The 17,775-nt window shown below is 48.5% G+C and overlaps 1 protein-coding gene across 6 annotated transcripts in view; it reads right to left on the bottom strand.

Moving 5' to 3' along the window:
• GTDC1 (glycosyltransferase like domain containing 1) overlaps positions 1-12,509 on the bottom strand; it is a 224,532-nt gene extending 212,023 nt beyond the window's left edge. For 4 of the 6 annotated variants that reach the window (XM_072122217.1, XM_072122213.1, XM_072122216.1 and 1 more), the window contains exons 1-2: positions 12,440-12,509; positions 11,275-11,476 (exon numbers count right to left, since the gene is read on the bottom strand). In XM_072122217.1, coding sequence (XP_071978318.1) covers positions 11,275-11,453 — 179 coding nt within the window. In that variant the 5' untranslated portion in view covers positions 11,454-11,476; positions 12,440-12,509. Of the gene's footprint in view, positions 1-11,274; positions 11,477-12,297; positions 12,403-12,439 lie in introns of those variants that run through there. The other 2 variants (XM_072122215.1, XM_072122219.1) reach the window with 1 other exon arrangement.
• Between the last annotated feature and the right edge of the window lie 5,266 nt (positions 12,510-17,775).

Below are 17,775 nucleotides of genomic sequence, written 5' to 3'. Positions count from 1 at the left end.
TAGGTGGATGATTCCTGCGCTTAAGGCTGCGGTTACACGTGGCGTTTTGAACGCACGTTTTTAAGCAGTCGTTTTTTTGAAAACGCATCCATTTTGACAGGTTTTACCAATTATCTTAATTAAAACTGGTCACAAACGCATGCGTTTTTGACGGACTGCTTAAAAACGGACCAAAAAAGGGTTCAAAACGCCACGTGTGACCGCAGCCTTATTGTTACATGGTCCAGTACCCTGCTACAATGCATCATGGGAATCAAGATACATATAGGTCGCGAATGTGGCTTCCGTGACCATTTCGCTGGAGTCGTTATAAACCGGGCCAAATCCCCAAACATTGAAATTTACTTAAACTGTCTCTTTTATTCCTGATCTCAGGAGTTAGGACCGGGGTGAACAAAATTCACCGGTCCATGGTCCATATTGTCATAGCCCTTCAAGGCTGCATCAGTAACCAGTACCCAAGACCCAGTCCCCGTGACTGTGGTATCATCTTATATGTGTTATCCATGGCCTCCTTCCTCCTAATATCAACTTTAATAATTATGCTAATGAGTCTGAAGGGCTTTCCCTAAGCCCCCTCTGTGCTAGGTCTTCACAGGCTGTTACACTTAATCTTAATCTCCACCTTGTGTCCTGCTGTCATGGGAATACAGCAAGAAGAGGGAGGGAAGAGTGTGAGATAGTGTAACTACCTATAAAGACAGAGCACGGAGGGGCTCTGGTAACCTCCTCCAGAGCCCATTTGGATCATCATAATAATTTTCAATGTTGATTTTGGAAGGAAGAAGGTCATGTATTACAAATATAAGAAGATTGGTTTATCAGGATGGATTGTGATGGTAGATTTCCTTTAAGAAGCAAATGTCCTACCAAAACACAAACCATTAATAAAGGAAAATAAAAATCCATCCTGAAATTCACTTCTATGGGCCCATTTAAATATCTTACTCAACAACAAACCTTGTGATCGATGGGGGGGCCAGTGATCTGACATGCGTCCCCAACCTTGTCATTGGGGGGGCCAGTGATCTGACATGTGTCCCCAACCTTGTCATTGGGGGGGCCAGTGATCTGACATGCGTCCCTAACCTTGTCATTGGGGGGGCCAGTGATCTGACATGTGTCCCCAACCTTGTCATTGGGGGGGCCAGTGATCTGACATGTGTCCCCAACCTTGTCATTGGGGGGGCCAGTGATCTGACATGTGTCCCCAACCTTGTCATTGGGGGGGGGGGGGGGGGGCAGTGATCTGACATGTGTCCCCAACCTTGTCATTGGGGGGGCAGTGATCTGACATGTGTCCCCAACCTTGTCATTGGGGGGGCCAGTGATCTGACATGTGTCCCCAACCTTGTCATTGGGGGGGCCAGTGATCTGACATGTGTCCCCAACCTTGTCATTGGGGGGGGGGGGGCAGTGATCTGACATGTGTCCCCAACCTTGTCATTGGGGGGGGCAGTGATCTGACATGCGTCCCCAACCTTGTCATTGGGGGGGGCCAGTGATCTGACATGTGTCCCTAACCTTATCATTGGGGGGGGGGGATGTTCTGACATGTGTCCCCAACCTTGTCATTGGGGGGGGCCAGTGATCTGACATGTGTCCCTAACCTTATCATTGGGGGGGGGGGGGATGTTCTGACATGTGTCCCCAACCTTGTCATTGGGGGGGGGGGGCAGTGATCTGACATGCGTCCCTAACTTTGTCATTGGGGGGGGGGGGCAGTGATCTGACATGCGTCCCCAACCTTGTCATTGGGGGGGGCCAGTGATCTGACATGTGTCCCTAACCTTATCATTGGGGGGGGAGGGGGGATGTTCTGACATGTGTCCCCAACCTTGTCATTGGGGGGGGGGGGGCAGTGATCTGACATGCGTCCCCAACCTTGTCATTGGGGGGGGGGGGCAGTGATCTGACATGCGTCCCCAACCTTGTCATTGGGGGGGGGGGCAGTGATCTGACATGCGTCCCCAACCTTGTCATTGGGGGGGGGGGGGGGCAGTGATCTGACATGCGTCCCCAACCTTGTCATTGGGGGGGGGGGGGGGCAGTGATCTGACATGCGTCCCCAACCTTGTCATTGGGGGGGGGCAGTGATCTGACATGTGTCCCCAACCTTGTCATTGGGGGGGCCAGAAATCTGACATGTGTCCCTAACCTTGTCATTGAGGGGGGGCAGTGATCTGACATGTGTCCCTAACCTTGTCATTGGGGGGGCCAGTAGTCTGACATGTGTCCCCAACCTTGTCATTGGGGGGGGCAGTGATCTGACATGTGTCCCCAACCTTGTCATTGGGGGGGCAAGAAATCTGACATGTGTCCCTAACCTTGTCATTGGGGGGGGGGGCAGTGATCTGACATGTGTCCCTAACCTTGTCATTGGGGGGGCAGTAATCTGACATGTGTCCCCAACCTTGTCATTGGGGGGGCCAGTGATCTGACATGTGTCCCCAACCTTGTCATTGGGGGGGCCAGTGATCTGACATGTGTCCCCAACCTTGTCATTGGGGGGGGGGGGGGCAGTGATCTGACATGTGTCCCCAACCTTGTCATTGGGGGGGGCAGTGATCTGACATGCGTCCCCAACCTTGTCATTGGGGGGGGCCAGTGATCTGACATGTGTCCCTAACCTTATCATTGGGGGGGGGGGATGTTCTGACATGTGTCCCCAACCTTGTCATTGGGGGGGGCCAGTGATCTGACATGTGTCCCTAACCTTATCATTGGGGGGGGGGGGATGTTCTGACATGTGTCCCCAACCTTGTCATTGGGGGGGGGGGGCAGTGATCTGACATGCGTCCCTAACTTTGTCATTGGGGGGGGGGGCAGTGATCTGACATGCGTCCCCAACCTTGTCATTGGGGGGGGCCAGTGATCTGACATGTGTCCCTAACCTTATCATTGGGGGGGGAGGGGGGATGTTCTGACATGTGTCCCCAACCTTGTCATTGGGGGGGGGGGGGCAGTGATCTGACATGCGTCCCCAACCTTGTCATTGGGGGGGGGGGCAGTGATCTGACATGCGTCCCCAACCTTGTCATTGGGGGGGGGGGCAGTGATCTGACATGCGTCCCCAACCTTGTCATTGGGGGGGGGGGGCAGTGATCTGACATGCGTCCCCAACCTTGTCATTGGGGGGGGGGGGGGCAGTGATCTGACATGCGTCCCCAACCTTGTCATTGGGGGGGGGCAGTGATCTGACATGTGTCCCCAACCTTGTCATTGGGGGGGCCAGAAATCTGACATGTGTCCCTAACCTTGTCATTGAGGGGGGGCAGTGATCTGACATGTGTCCCTAACCTTGTCATTGGGGGGGCCAGTAGTCTGACATGTGTCCCCAACCTTGTCATTGGGGGGGGCAGTGATCTGACATGTGTCCCCAACCTTGTCATTGGGGGGGCAAGAAATCTGACATGTGTCCCTAACCTTGTCATTGGGGGGGGGGGGCAGTGATCTGACATGTGTCCCTAACCTTGTCATTGGGGGGGCAGTAATCTGACATGTGTCCCCAACCTTGTCATTGGGGGGGCCAGTGATCTGACATGTGTCCCCAACCTTGTCATTGGGGGGGCCAGTGATCTGACATGCGTCCCTAACCTTGTCATTGGGGGGGCCAGAAATCTGACATGCGTCCCTTATTGTCATTGGGGGGGGGGGCAGTGATCTGACATGCGTCCCTAACCTTGTCATTGGGGGGGGGCCAGTAATCTGACATGCGTCCCCAACCATGTCATTGGGGGGGCCAGTAATCTGACATGCGTCCCCAACCATGTCATTGGGGGGGGGGCCAGTGATCTGACATGTGTCCCCAACCTTGTCATTGGGGGGGGCCAGTAATCTGACATGCGTCCCTAACCTTGTCATTGGGGGGGGCCAGTATTCTGACATGCGTCCCTAACCTTGTCATTGGGGGGGCCAGTGATCTGACATGCGTCCCCAACCTTGTCATTGGGGGGGGGAGCAGTGATCTGACATGCGTCCCCAACCTTGTCATTGGGGGGGGGGCAGTGATCTGACATGTGTCCCCAACCTTGTCATTGGGGGGGGGGCAGTAATCTGACATGTGTCCCCAACCTTGTCATTGGGGGGGCCAGTGATCTGACATGTGTCCCCTGCCTTGTCATTGGGGGGGGCAGTGATCTGACATGTGTCCCTAACCTTGTCATTGGGGGGGGGCCAGTGATCTGACATGTGTCCCTAACCTTGACATTGGTGGGGGGGCCGGTGATCTGACATGTGTCCCAAACCTTGTCATTGGGGGGGCCAGTGATCTGACATGTGTCCCAAACCTTGTCATTGGGGGGGCCAGTGATCTGACATGTGTCCCCAACCTTGTCATTGGGGGGGCCAGTGATCTGACATGTGTCCCTAACCTTGTCATTGGGGGGGCCAGTGATCTGACATGTGTCCCCAACCTTGTCATTGGGGGGGCCAGTGATCTGACATGTGTCCCCAACCTTGTCATTGGTGGGGGCCAGTGATCTGACATGTGTCCCTAATCTTGGGGATGATAGATAAGTAGTTATCACGCAGTGTTCTTGGCCCGATCCCTGCTGCTTTGCTACAATGTTACAATCATTTTCAGGTAAACTTGTAACGTGAAAACAAAAGGGGGAATTAATTTTTTTATATACTTTTTTTGCAAATTTATTTGTAACTTTTTGTTATGTGTAGCCGCATGACATCTGTGTCTATAGAATATTCTGCTGATTTTACATGTTACTCTTCCTTCTAATCAGCGCATTTAGCCGGCTTCTACCTCTCCTCCTCCCTCCTCCTCCTCGCTCCTTCTCCCTTTGTAACACGCTTGTAGTTTGTCTCTACAATAAACTTTTCAGACTTCAGGGAGTAAATGCGGGAGAACACTTCCCCTGGGGGTTATTTTAAGGGCCGGGGTTTGTTACAAATAATCTCTTTTCTCCATATGAAGTCACCTGGGGGGCAGGATAACATGTTACACACTATTTTTATTTGGATGAGATAAGCTATCAGAGCTATTAGGAGCATAAACTTGAAGCTATGCTGCCATGTATATCCTGCCAGCGCCCCCGGACGTAACAGGAGAGGGGGGGGGGGGGGCTGCGGAGAAAAGGTACGGAAAAAGCAAAAACAGCACTGAAGACACGATGGATCACATGACGCTATTTATACAGGAGCTTAATATATATTATATACATTTGGACAAGGTCTGTATGTGTATATGGATATAATATTTTATATATTATTATTCCACGACTGCAGCTTCTCCATATACACTGTATATACACACATGGTACATCCTCACACTGCTGTGCTCTCAGCTCTCTGCATTAAACTGCTCCATTTCTTTCATACCTGCTCATCATCCTGCGAGGGATCCAAGGGCTCATTCACTTCCCTAGGTTAATGGGGTCAGAAACATAAGTTGTGTGCAGTACTTGCTATAAGAAAGTACTGCAAGAGCTAAATACTACAATATGGCACTGTGTGAAAAAGGTCTTAAAGGGGATGACCAGTCACTACAAGATATGCCACAGATAGGGGTTAACTTTGTGATTGGGGGGGGGGGGCGGCATAGATTTGGAACAGAGGGGCAGCTCAGTGACTTAGTGGTTAGCATTACAGCCTTGCAGCGCTGGGATCCTGGGTTCAAGTCTCAGGGTCAACATCTGCAAAGAGTTTGTATGTTCTCTCCATGTTTGTGTGGGTTTCCTCCGGGTTCTCCGATTTCCTCCCACATTCCAAAAACATACTGGTAGGTTGATTAGATTGTCAGCCCCATTGGGGACAGGGACTGATTTGGCAAGCTCTGAGCAGCGCCGCGGAGTCTGTGTGCGCTATAAAAGAATTATTATTATTATTATTATTAATGAGGTGATGAAACTATACCGTCTATATACAGGCAGTCCCCGGGTCACATACAAGATAGGGTCCATAGATTTGTTCTTAAGTTGAATTTGTATGTAAGTCGAAACTGTATATTTTATCATTGTAGATCCAGAAAAAAAAAAAATGTTTTGCCCCAGTGACAATCAGAGTTTTATATTTTTTTTGCTGTAATGGGATCAAGGATTATGAATAAAGCGTCATTACAGACACCTTACAGCTGATCATTACAGCTGGGACTAAAGTAAAGCATCCAGAGAGGTGACCAGAGGTCACAGTGGGCGGAGGGGTCCGTCTTTAACTAGGGGTTGTCTGTAAGTCGGGTGTCCTTAAGTAGGGGGCCGCCTGTACTTGATACAGTGCACATATAACTGCACTATACCGTTTATATACTCCATACAGTGGCTGTAAGGTTCTACTGATCACCACAAGGGCGGCGCTGATGATGTCACTTTTCTAGTTTGATGACATCACTCTCGTGTTATGCAGTCAGGTGTGAAGTGCGTCGTCTCAGTCATTGGCTCTTTGCCTCCACAGTCAAGTCCTGGTGTAAATTTGTGATAGAAGATCAGATGTCGCCCCATTTGCTCTTTCGCCCAGACATCAATCTGTCCGCCCCAGTAAGTGCTGGGATAAGTCTTCACCTCCTTCGATGAAAGTTAAATGATCGGGAAATGAGACAATTATCCGCATTACCACGCAGACACCGTCAGGTTTTAGTCTACAGGTCAAATATCAACGTGTAGGACACGACCAACATGTGGTGATGAAAGGTCACATCAGCCGCTCGTGTGACGGAGCCGCGTACCTGGACCCCTGTAAGGCGATACCAGGAGCCGGCTGGACACACCTGTTCCTGAACGACCTCGAGCATCAATCAATATGAACTCCCTTTAAGTAAATCTGAGCTTCCTGTCTGGAGCGAGGTCATCAAGGACAGATGGCTGGAGTCTCCGAAAGAAGAGGGGTCGCCGGAGGACCTCAGCCCAATCCACACGTCTATCAACAGCTACAACTCCCATCATTTCTGCAAATCCAAATCCTGGAATCTTACAGCAGATAGAATGGGGGGGGGGGGGGGGGGGTTAAAGGGTCTTTCCCAAATTCAAGATGACATGACAAATATCTGATCACTGAGGCTCCACCACTGCAAACCAGACCAACCACGGAAACCAATGTATCAAGCCAACAGTCTATGGCCTCCAGTCTTTTAGATGTGAAATAAATTGGTAAACCCCATCCCCAAGCACCCCTCATAATCTCCTCCTTGTAGTGAGAATAAATAGGGTCCCCCGAGCCCTCCTCCAGAGGAAGGTACTTGTAAATGTTGGCTTTACCAACCATGGTCGGACCCCCAAAGACTTTGGATCCATGTATCATCGTCAATAAAGGGGTCTCCTGAGACCTAAATATTGATCACTTCCCCAACAAAGAGGCAGCAGTATTCAGATAAGTGCGGTGGTTTCTCTAACAAATCACAGCGCCACACACTGAGCAGACGCACTGTTTGGTATTGCAACTATTCACTTAAATGAAATCTACCCGCAAAATCCATCATGAGAGACCAGGAATAACTACTCATAGATCCAGGCACCGTGACTGTGGTAATCTTCTTATATTTGTTATTCATGGCCTACTTCTAAAAACAATTTTTAAAATTATGCTTATGAGTCTGAACAGCTCTGGAGTGCGTTACCAGAGCAGAACTGAGGTGCAGATTCACAGGCTGTTACACTGTGCAGGAGCACTTCCGCCTCCCTCTGTGTCCCATAACCTGTGAAGCTTCCGCATGGGGTGGAGGGGCTTCAGGCTCATTAGCATAATTGTAACAGTTGATATTTGAAGGAAAGAGGCTATGGATAACAAATATAAGAAGATACCACAGTCCCGGTGGATCTATGAGTAATGTCCCTGGTTTATCAGGATGGATCTTGATGGTAGATTTCCTTTAAATGGAAATGAAATGCTAACAGGCCAAGTGACGGATGAAGGTGACTCCATTGGAGTTCCCCGAAAGCAAATGATCTAATAAGTGATAAAGACAAGCCAATATTTAAATGATGGAATCCTCCTTTAAAGGAAACCTACCTTTTAGAATGGTAGGGGTAAGCTGTAAGTACCGAGCACCAGCTCAGGGTGAGCTCAGGGTGAGCTGGTGCCGGTACTTACTTTAGTTAGTGTTATAAACCGCGGTATCGCGGTTTTAACACTTTTTAAACTTTAGAGCAGAACAGGCTTTGGCGCTGCATGCGCGCCTGCATAGGAAATAGCGGAGATGTTGCGCGCGCCTACATAGGAAATAGCGGAGATGTTGCGCGCGCACGGTCGCGCGCAGCGCCGAAGCCTCTTCTGCTCTAAAGTTTAAAAAGTGTTAAAACCACGATACCGCGGTTTATAACACTAACGAAAGTAAATACCGGCACCATCTCATCCTGAGCTTGCCCTGAGCTGGTGCTCGGTGTTTACAGCTTACACCGACCATTCTAAATGGAAGGTTTCCTTTAAGAAAAGCCATATAATGGCTCTCCGCAGACTATTGCGCTCCCATGACGCGTCTGTCCGTCCATCTGTAGGGCGATTGTCAGGGACATGAATAGAGTTACATGGCGGCTTCTTCACGGCACAAAGATATAAAGATCCTTCTATATTATCAATAGTAAAAGCAAAAAGTAATAAAATAGTCACATTCACCCCCCAGCAGGGACATCACTGAGGCCTTTGTCTCCCCTGTAATGTTCTGCGTGCCATCACAGGGCAACTTTACGCCCATAGAAGTGCCAGGAGGGAACATTCCACCAGCAGCGGCTCCAATGTGTTACATTGTTACACATTTTATGGATTTCCTTGTTTTTTGCCTCTATTTATATCTAAACATAAGACTCGGCTGGAGAAGAGAAGGAAGTATTTATGTGATGATTACACAGTAACATGACCGGAGGATCGCGTGTCCGGCTGTAAGTGCAACATTACATGCAGCATGACACAACCGGAAGGTAAGAGTCCCAAAAATACTGAGGAAAATGGGAGTGTCCTCTGCCAGTACATCCCCACACACTACCGGGCGCGTCCCCACTCACTACCAGGGTGTGTCATCCAAAACTACTTGGCATGTACCCCCACACTGCCAGGGCGTGTACCCCCACACTGCCAGGGCGTGTACCCCCACACTGCCAGGGCGTGTACCCCCACACTGCCAGGGCGCGTACCCCCACACTGCCAGGGCGCGTCCCCACACAGTATCGGGCGTGTCCCCACTCACTACCGGGGTGTGTCATCCAAAACTACTTGGCGTGTACCCCCACACTGCCAGGGCGTGTACCCCCACACTGCCAGGGCGTGTACCCCCACACTGCCAGGGCGTGTACCCCCACACTGCCCTGCAGGGAGAATACATAAAACTATCTGCAGAGAGAGCAGAGCACAGCAGTGTGAGGATACCACCCCAGAACTCACAATAATGGAATATAAATATATTCTCCTTACATACACAAAGGTCTGATCACACATCTCTCCAGGGACAATACCTAACCCTGGCTGCAGCTTTGTGTGGTCGCATCTGCTGACTGATTCCCTTTAGAGTATCGGATTCCTATAACCTGCGACCACTTTTCTGATAAAGTAGTAGATACAAATGTTATCAGATCTTCTCTCTGATCAGAGGAGTAAAAACTGACAGGTTTCCCTTTGATGCGGACGTGTAACCCCGGATATCATGTGCCGCCGCTTTGTGGGATCTCTTAAAATGTAGGTAATCCAATGACCGGCAATTGAATTATAGGAGGTCAATGTGATTTAAGTTTAACTAATGGGGTGTGCGCCTGCGAGTGATGTCTGACGCGCTCATTACATGGAGCACAGGATGTCTTGTGAGGCCGACCTCCAGGATGGAGATAACCTTGGGATTCGCTGGAGGACGCGGCTCCACATTAAAGGACGAGACGCAACATTTTAAGATACGAGTCAAAATTTCTCCAAAAGAGACTGGAAGCTTCACACGGCTCAGACACATTGTATACAAGTCTCTACTAACAGTGACGGGGTCTATGTGCTGAACAAATACATTATATTGGATTTCTGGGTTTAGGGTGAAAAGTTCAGCAGTTTCAGGATCTCTGCTTGCTGCAGGTGAATGTCAACTTGTGGTTATGATCAAATTCTGCCGCAAGGGCTTCTTATAAGGGTTGTTATGGGGTTAGGCTCTCAGGAGGTCAAAAACTGCAAAAGAAAAGTTTTCTAACGTATGATTAATGGGAGTAATGTCTTTGATGCCGACTGTATCCCCTATTGAAATGGGAGGAGATGGAGGGATTGTCTGGGGTATGAACACTTGCCACCTCCCCCCCCCCTAGTTGATGTGAATGGGGGTCAGCAAGTTTTTGTAAGAGCATATGCCTGGCAATTGCTCCATTCACTTATATGGGGCATTACCAGAGCCCCTCTGTGATATAGTTTCAAAGGCTGTTACACTGTGCCGGAGCACTAACTCCCTCCCACTGTGAGAGATTATAGCAGGGAGAGGAAAGAATAAATTGCTAAGTGAGCAGGGGACCGGGGGATAGTATTAATGTGAAGCCATAGCAGAGAGGGGCTCTAGTAACACACCCCAGAGCCCTTAAAACTCATTGGCATAATGTTAAAAGTTGATGTTAGAAGGAAGGAGTCCATGGATAACACATATAAGAAGATACCACAGTCCCGGTGCCTGGATACATGAGTAATGTCCCGGGTTTATCAGGATGGATTTAGGTCACAGATTTTCTTTAAACGGTGATGGCAGTCCCATGCAAGTGAATAAAGCAGTAGTCAAGGATGGGCACTAACATAGGACCCTTGCGATCGCCAGGGGGTCTGCAAGGTTTGACTCCCAACATTCAGACACTTACCTCCTACCCATTGGATAAGGTATAAGTGTCATATGTTAGGCCCAGTCTCAGTAATGAATGGAGCAGGAGGTGGAGCGTGTGTCACTAGTAAAGAAGTGTCATGAATTGCAGAGCACAGCGCTCTGGTATCGCCAGCGCTTTCACACACAGTAAATGAGATTCTCTAAGACTCAGTGATAGTCGAAACACGTAGGGTTACCTTTCCTGTACCGTGTGACTGTGTTTTAATTCCCTTTAATAAATAAGATTTCCCTTTGACGCACAATTCTAGTTAGTGGGTTAAAGTTTGTGTTGGCTGCACATATTGCGAGGAGGCCACTCATTTGGTGAAGAGTTCCCCGTGACCTCCCCGGAGGACCGGAGCGATGAAGGAACCAGACTGGGGTAAGTATGTCATCTCTTTTGAGAAAACTCTTGACCCTGTGTTAAGCCTCAGGGCAGTACCTGAAGGGGAGGAGCATGACTCCAAGATGGTCATGGAGTCATGCCCCGCCCCCACATACCTGGTATCAGCTTTATATATTACCTGTAGGAGTCACAGGGTGGGACGTCCTGCATGAAGTGTAGTGCGGCGGTGCGGGCCCTCCAGTGCCACTTCTTAGCGGGGAGACTGTACAGGACGCAGCCCTCCATCTCTCCCTGTAACAGATCCATCAGCTGCTTGTGAGATCCGCCATAAAACGGCTCCATCAGAAGGACGCTCATCGGGCTCGCCGTATAGTTTGCTCCTATGATGGATAAGACAGTACAGTAAATATCAGTGTGTAAAAGATAAGTCATCGCTCTAGGTCAGGGGTGCGCAATCCGTAACCTGCTGCGCACCACAGATCAATGAGCAGGGAAGCAGAGTCCACATCACAAGGGCCCCCACTCCCCACACTGGCAGGGAGGCTCCACTATTATCAGGGGGGGCACCAGTATAATTAGGCAGCATCTGGGGGGGTCTACAGTATTATTAAGGAGGCTCTGGGAGGACTCCAATATTATCAGGGGGCTCCATTGTTATCAGGGGAATTCAGTATTTTTAGGGGGGGGGGGGGGGTCATGGAGGGCACCAGTATAATTAGGCAGCCTCTGAATGACTCCAGAATTTTTAGGTAACTCTGGGGTCTGGAGGCACTGTAATATTATTAGGGGGCTCCAGGGTGTTTCCAGCATTATTTTGGGAGTCTGAATTGTTGAGGCTCTGCGGGGCAGAATTATTGGGGGTCTTTATTTTTGCAGCCCCTAAATCTATATCCATAGATAAGCGAACAACATAAAGAAAAACTGGAAACATTTGCTAAAAAAGTCGAAATATTTGGTATATTATCATATATATTATTATTATTATATAATCACAAAGCATTTGTATTAATTATTGTCTAGTCACAATGTATATCACAGAGGTGTATGGGGGGAGGGACTACAAGTCTCAGCATGCACACTGGTGCATATACCAGGTATAGAGGATGCCCCTGTCATACTGATACTTGTATACATGGCGCAGCAATGCACCGCACGAGGAACTACAACTCCCAGCATGCACTCCCTGCTCTAGAAATGGTACCTGAGTAACTAGAGACTAGAGTAGAACTACAAGTCCCACCAGGACCACGTGTTACAGAGCCAGAGGCCCCCCAGCCCCCACCCAGGGACAACCAACACGTGACACCTGCCCCCTGCACAGACACATGAGAAATCATACTGACCGCTCCCCGCGCATGCGTGCCCCTCATCAGACACGCCCCCTTCTTCTACCACGCTGTAGGTTCTATGAAAATCCCGCCTCCCAGTGACGTAAGAAAAGAGGTGGGTCCTAGAAATGATGCGGCCGTGACGTCACGGGATCATCGCGTTACGTGTTAGAACTACAAGACGCAGCAGTTTTAGGCGCCGCTGCGTCTTCCCTGCGTTAGTTAATAATAGTCAAATCTTAATACTCCGAATCCTTCCCAGCGTATGCGTCTCCAGTCGCGTTGCATGCTGGGAGTTGTAGTTTTACAGCTGAAGAGTCACAGAGAAGAAGGGACGGAAGATAAAACTGACGCAGATCAGTTCTGAGACCTGAGAGAAGAAGAATAAGAGCACAAATGAGGCTGGATGTGGACTACAAACCACAGTTATACTTTTTGCAGGAAATATTTCGTATTATCATTATTATTTTTTGCCTTTTTTTAAATTACATTTTCAAATTCTTCTTTATAAATGTTCAGACACCGAAACCCGATCAAAACTCAAGTAGTTTATTTATTATTTTATTTTTATGGAGTTTTATGGATTTTTACTTGACCTTCAGATGCATCGTCTGAACACGTGTCAGGGTGATTTGGGGCTCCCACCTCTTTCTGCAGCCCCAATCCATGTTTGACCCCGGATTGGAGCTTTTACAATGTTGCATGTTAGTGCTGGGCTGTGATAACACCAACAGGAGACGATGTCCACTGTATAAACGCTACGTGTCAGAAGAAGGACCCCTACTGACCCTGTAAAATTCAATATTGCGGTCATTAAGGGGTTAAAACAAATTATCTGTTCTGAGTGACCTGGAAATAGTATTACACTTCTTTACAATAAGGCTGCAGGTCACATGGTTTTCCCCTCCTAAGAGTCATTGGGGCGTATTTACTATGGGTCCCATCCATCCCTATGGAGAGGGGTGTGGGTAAGCGGCACTCACCTCCTCCTCCTCTCCCCACACGCTGCCATGTGCACGCCGTGCTACGGTACGGCGGGCAACGGCAGTGTGCATGTAGCCTTACAACGGATTCTGTAATTCTGTACAGTAAATTTGCAGAGAAAACGCACCCGGCACTGACGCTTCTAAAGACACTCATGCAAGTGATTGGAGCTGTAGGGGTTCCAGGCCGGGGCCCGGCACTTGTGCTCCAGGAGCCCCAATGATGACCCAGCCCTTCACTTCACATCTCTGCTGCATCGCGTGGGGCCGCATGTGTCCTCTCTACTGCTGGTGGGGGCCCCTGTAGGAGTAATCAGAATTTGGCCCTGTACCTATGCAACACCTGAGATGGTTCCGATGCTTCGGGTGGTTCACCGGTGCGATAAGTCTGGAATCTTGAGGCCGGTTATCCCCACATTTTTCCCTATACTGTATGTGATTGGTTATGTTTACTTTGGTATTTTCCTATACTTTTCGGTGCGGAGATCAGGGATCTGTATGTGAGAAGAGGTCTATCTGCTGCTCGGTGAGTGTGAATGTGTAATACCCTGACACAGGCTGAGGCTTTTAGCGTTGGCTTCCGGCGTGTCGCTCAGAATTAGTATCACCTGTGTTAGCCGCATCAAGCCGCCCCGGCTTTCAGAGCTATGAAAACATGTTATGGGCATTTTAGGCTTAAGCAGAGGTGAGAAGAGGCTCGGCGGCTTAATGCTCAGACAACGCGAGTGACCTTAAACGTGTCACAGGAGTTGATGTGCTCTACTCAAGTGCGGTGCCAGGCTGTGCAAAATGACGACGGATCACAGTCATCTCCCTGGCAGTGACAGCAACGATGTGTGTAATAGGTCATGTCACCCACTGCAAGTAATAGAGGATTCAGAAAAGTCTGCATTTAAAGGGAACCTGTCAGCTTCGGGGTCATTTATACACTAAACATATGACAAAGGGGCCTGCATCATAAACATCCAACTCTTCAGAAAATCTATGACCTGAATGCAGGGAAATGTTCATTTCTCCAGATTGTCCCATTTCTTCAGGGTTTGGTGAGTGATGTTGATGTTCCAAAGGATGAAGATTTGATTATATTTGAATAAATGTTTGTCCCCTAAATATAAGCCTTAACCCATTTTTCAGAGAAAAAAATTATATAAGACCCTGTCTTCTGTTTGGAGAATTGCACTCGGATAACAAACTTGGGACAAGACCCTTGAAATACATTAGTTTCTATACTGCTGAGCTGCAATACCAAGACAAACCACAGTCCGGCATGGCGCTGTTTCAAGAGGAAGGAAGTGGTCATGGTTTTCCAATTCTGGGGCTCATTTACCATGGGTCGCGGATTGCACTTTTGTCGGACTGTTTGCCGTTCTCAGGGATCGCACGGCTTGGACAGCTATTTAGCACGTCTTTGCACTGGGATTGTTTTGCACGCCATTGGATTGTGGCGCTGCTTTCATGCGACAGAAATCAGGGGGGAGGGCGATCCGACTGATTTGGACTGAGCGCGGGATTTAATTTTCGTATTGTGTCGCAAGACAATGCACTTACATGCACCACGAAGAAGAAGGTGAACTCCGGGGACCTGAGCGGGGAAGTGTCATATGCAGGGTATCGGATCCACGATCTTAGTGAATCGTGGCACAGCGCATTATACACGGACAATGCACTTTCTGTGAACTCCGGAGACAGGATAAGTAAATGGGGCAAATATAGTGACCTGTCCTGCGCGATCCCCGAAAATGCATTGTCCGACCGGAATGCACAACTGCCGAGATTCATGAAGATCATGCGCCCTATATCCTGCATGTGTCGCTTCCCCGCTCAGGTGCCCGGAGTTCACCTTCTTCTTCCTGGTGCATGTAAGTGCATTGTCTTGCGGCACAAATTGAATGTTAAATCCCGCGTTCAGTCTGAATCAGTCGGATCATCCGATGACACGCCTCCCTGATTTCTGTGCAGTTGTGCCAAAAACCAATCATGTGCGACACAATCCCCTGGTAAATACCTGTCACAGCGGTGCAAATCCAAAAAATTTAACGAAAGTGCGTCCGCGGACCCTTAGTGTGTTTATGAACATTTCTATGTCCATTCACTAATCCAAGATATCTGATTATCTGGCAGATTTTGGTCCTTTTGCTGATCAAGCACAGGGAAGGAAGACTATGGAGAGGAAGGTGGAGACTCATCCGTAATGGCGGCTAATCCGGTGCGTGACCACAAGAGCTGACCATCATCTAGGCCAGTGATGGCGAACCTTTTAGAGACCGAGTGCCCAAACTACAACAAAGACCCGCTTATTTATCGCAAAGTGCCAACACAGAAATGTAATTTGTGATTTATACTCCCTTCTCTGTCACAGCTTTCATTCATACCAGCACCTGAGGACACCAATAAAGCAGAAAATAGTCCCTGGTAGCGCTGTCACTTTAAAATACCTCTGTGCATAGCAAGTCCTGGGCTGTCTGGGACTGCAGGAAGATACCTAGAGTCATCTCTGGTGATGGCCTGAGTGCCCACAGAAAGGGCTCTGAGTGCCACCTCTGGCACCAGTTCCATAGGTTAGCCATCACTGATCTAGGCGCATACAGAGGCCACACAGGTGACCTACACCTGACGGCAGCTGTGATTTCATCCATGTAGCAGTAGGAAAGGCAGAGATACAGAACTCTCAGCAGGAGGGGGATGATGTGGAGCCCACATGTATGAGACATTCATTCCACAGGCCGTACATAATGTGGAGCATAAAACATCAACTGAACTCAAGTCAGCGTCTGGATTAGATGATTTGTTGATCTGTCTGACCCACCCATGTTCCTGTGTAACCTTTACTATCTGAAAAACTTGGACGGAAAATTGAGCAATGGTTTTTTTCTATTATATTTTTGAAAATCAGAACATTTCGGGGTTTCCCATCTACAGAAAATGCACATGTAATATGCAAACTGTAACCTTCCCACCTACCTGCCGAGTACAGCTGTGATTGTGACTGTGTGATAAGGTTTTGAGATTACTCGCTAGGAGTATTTTTTAGAATTATGCTAACACCATAATACTCATTTATATAACTCACCATAATATGCACCAACAGCAGAATAGTGAGTGCAGCTCTGGGGTATAATACAGGATGTAACTCAGGATCAGTACAGGATAAGTAATGTCATGTATGTACACAGTGACTGCACCAGCAGCAGAATAGTGAGTGCAGCTCTGGAGTATAATACAGGATGTAACTCAGGATCAGTACAGGATAAGTAATGTCATGTATGTACACAGTGACTGCACCAGCAGCAGCAGAATAGTGAGTGCAGCTCTGGAGTATAATACAGGATGTAACTCAGGATCAGTACAGGATAAGTAATGTCATGTATGTACACAGTGACTGCACCAGCAGCAGCAGAATAGTGAGTGCAGCTCTGGAGTATAATACAGGATGTAACTCAGGATCAGTACAGGATAAGTAATGTCATGTATGTACACAGTGACTGCACCAGCAGCAGAATAGTGAGTGCAGCTCTGGGGTATAATACAGGATGTAACTCAGGATCAGTACAGGATAAGTAATGTCATGTATGCACACAGTGACTGCACCAGCAGCAGAACAGTGAGTGCAGCTGTGGAGTATAATATAGGATGTAACTCAGGATCGGTGCAGGATAAGTAATGTCATGTATGTACACAGTGACTGCACCAGCAGCAGAATAGTGAGTGCAGCTCTGGAGTATAATACAGGATGTAACTCAGGATCAGTACAGGATAAGTAATGTCATGTATGCACACAGTGACTGCACCAGCAGCAGAACAGTGAGTGCAGCTGTGGAGTATAATATAGGATGTAACTCAGGATCAGTGCAGCTCTTCTGCTATAAGTAGAAATAAGTAATATAATGATTTTGTGAATACATTAAATCTTTAACATGTCTTGTACATATAAGCAGTAGAGAGGGGTCACTGTTGGACATTCTCCGTGTCTGCACCTTGTGTTGGGGGTCACCTCTCGTACCCCAGGCTCAGGCACAGTTTATCCGCAGTTTGAGGCTCGGGGCACTTTTGTTCGCTCTCCTTAGTTCACAGCTAGTTTGCACATGTAGTATTTTGGATCCTTTTCAAAGGAAAGAGCAGCCCCCCATAAGCTTTGGGAAGACTTGACTGTACCCTTTCCAGCTTAGCATTCTCTCATGCACATTTTGGAAATATGCGAGACCAAGAAAAATAAAAGGGGGGGGGGGGGGAATCCCATCTTTCTCCGTCATGTAACATCATCCCTTTTATTCATGAGGAACATGTTGATTTATGTGATAGTTTAGTTGCTAATGGCACCGTGTGGACGGTCAACTGGATCCAGTCGCTCTGGCACCGGATTCTAAGCCC

The sequence above is a fragment of the Engystomops pustulosus genome, chromosome 8, assembly GCF_040894005.1.
Source record: "Engystomops pustulosus chromosome 8, aEngPut4.maternal, whole genome shotgun sequence".
Lineage (NCBI taxonomy): Eukaryota > Metazoa > Chordata > Amphibia > Anura > Leptodactylidae > Engystomops > Engystomops pustulosus.
This window is presented reverse-complemented; position numbering and strand designations above follow the sequence as displayed.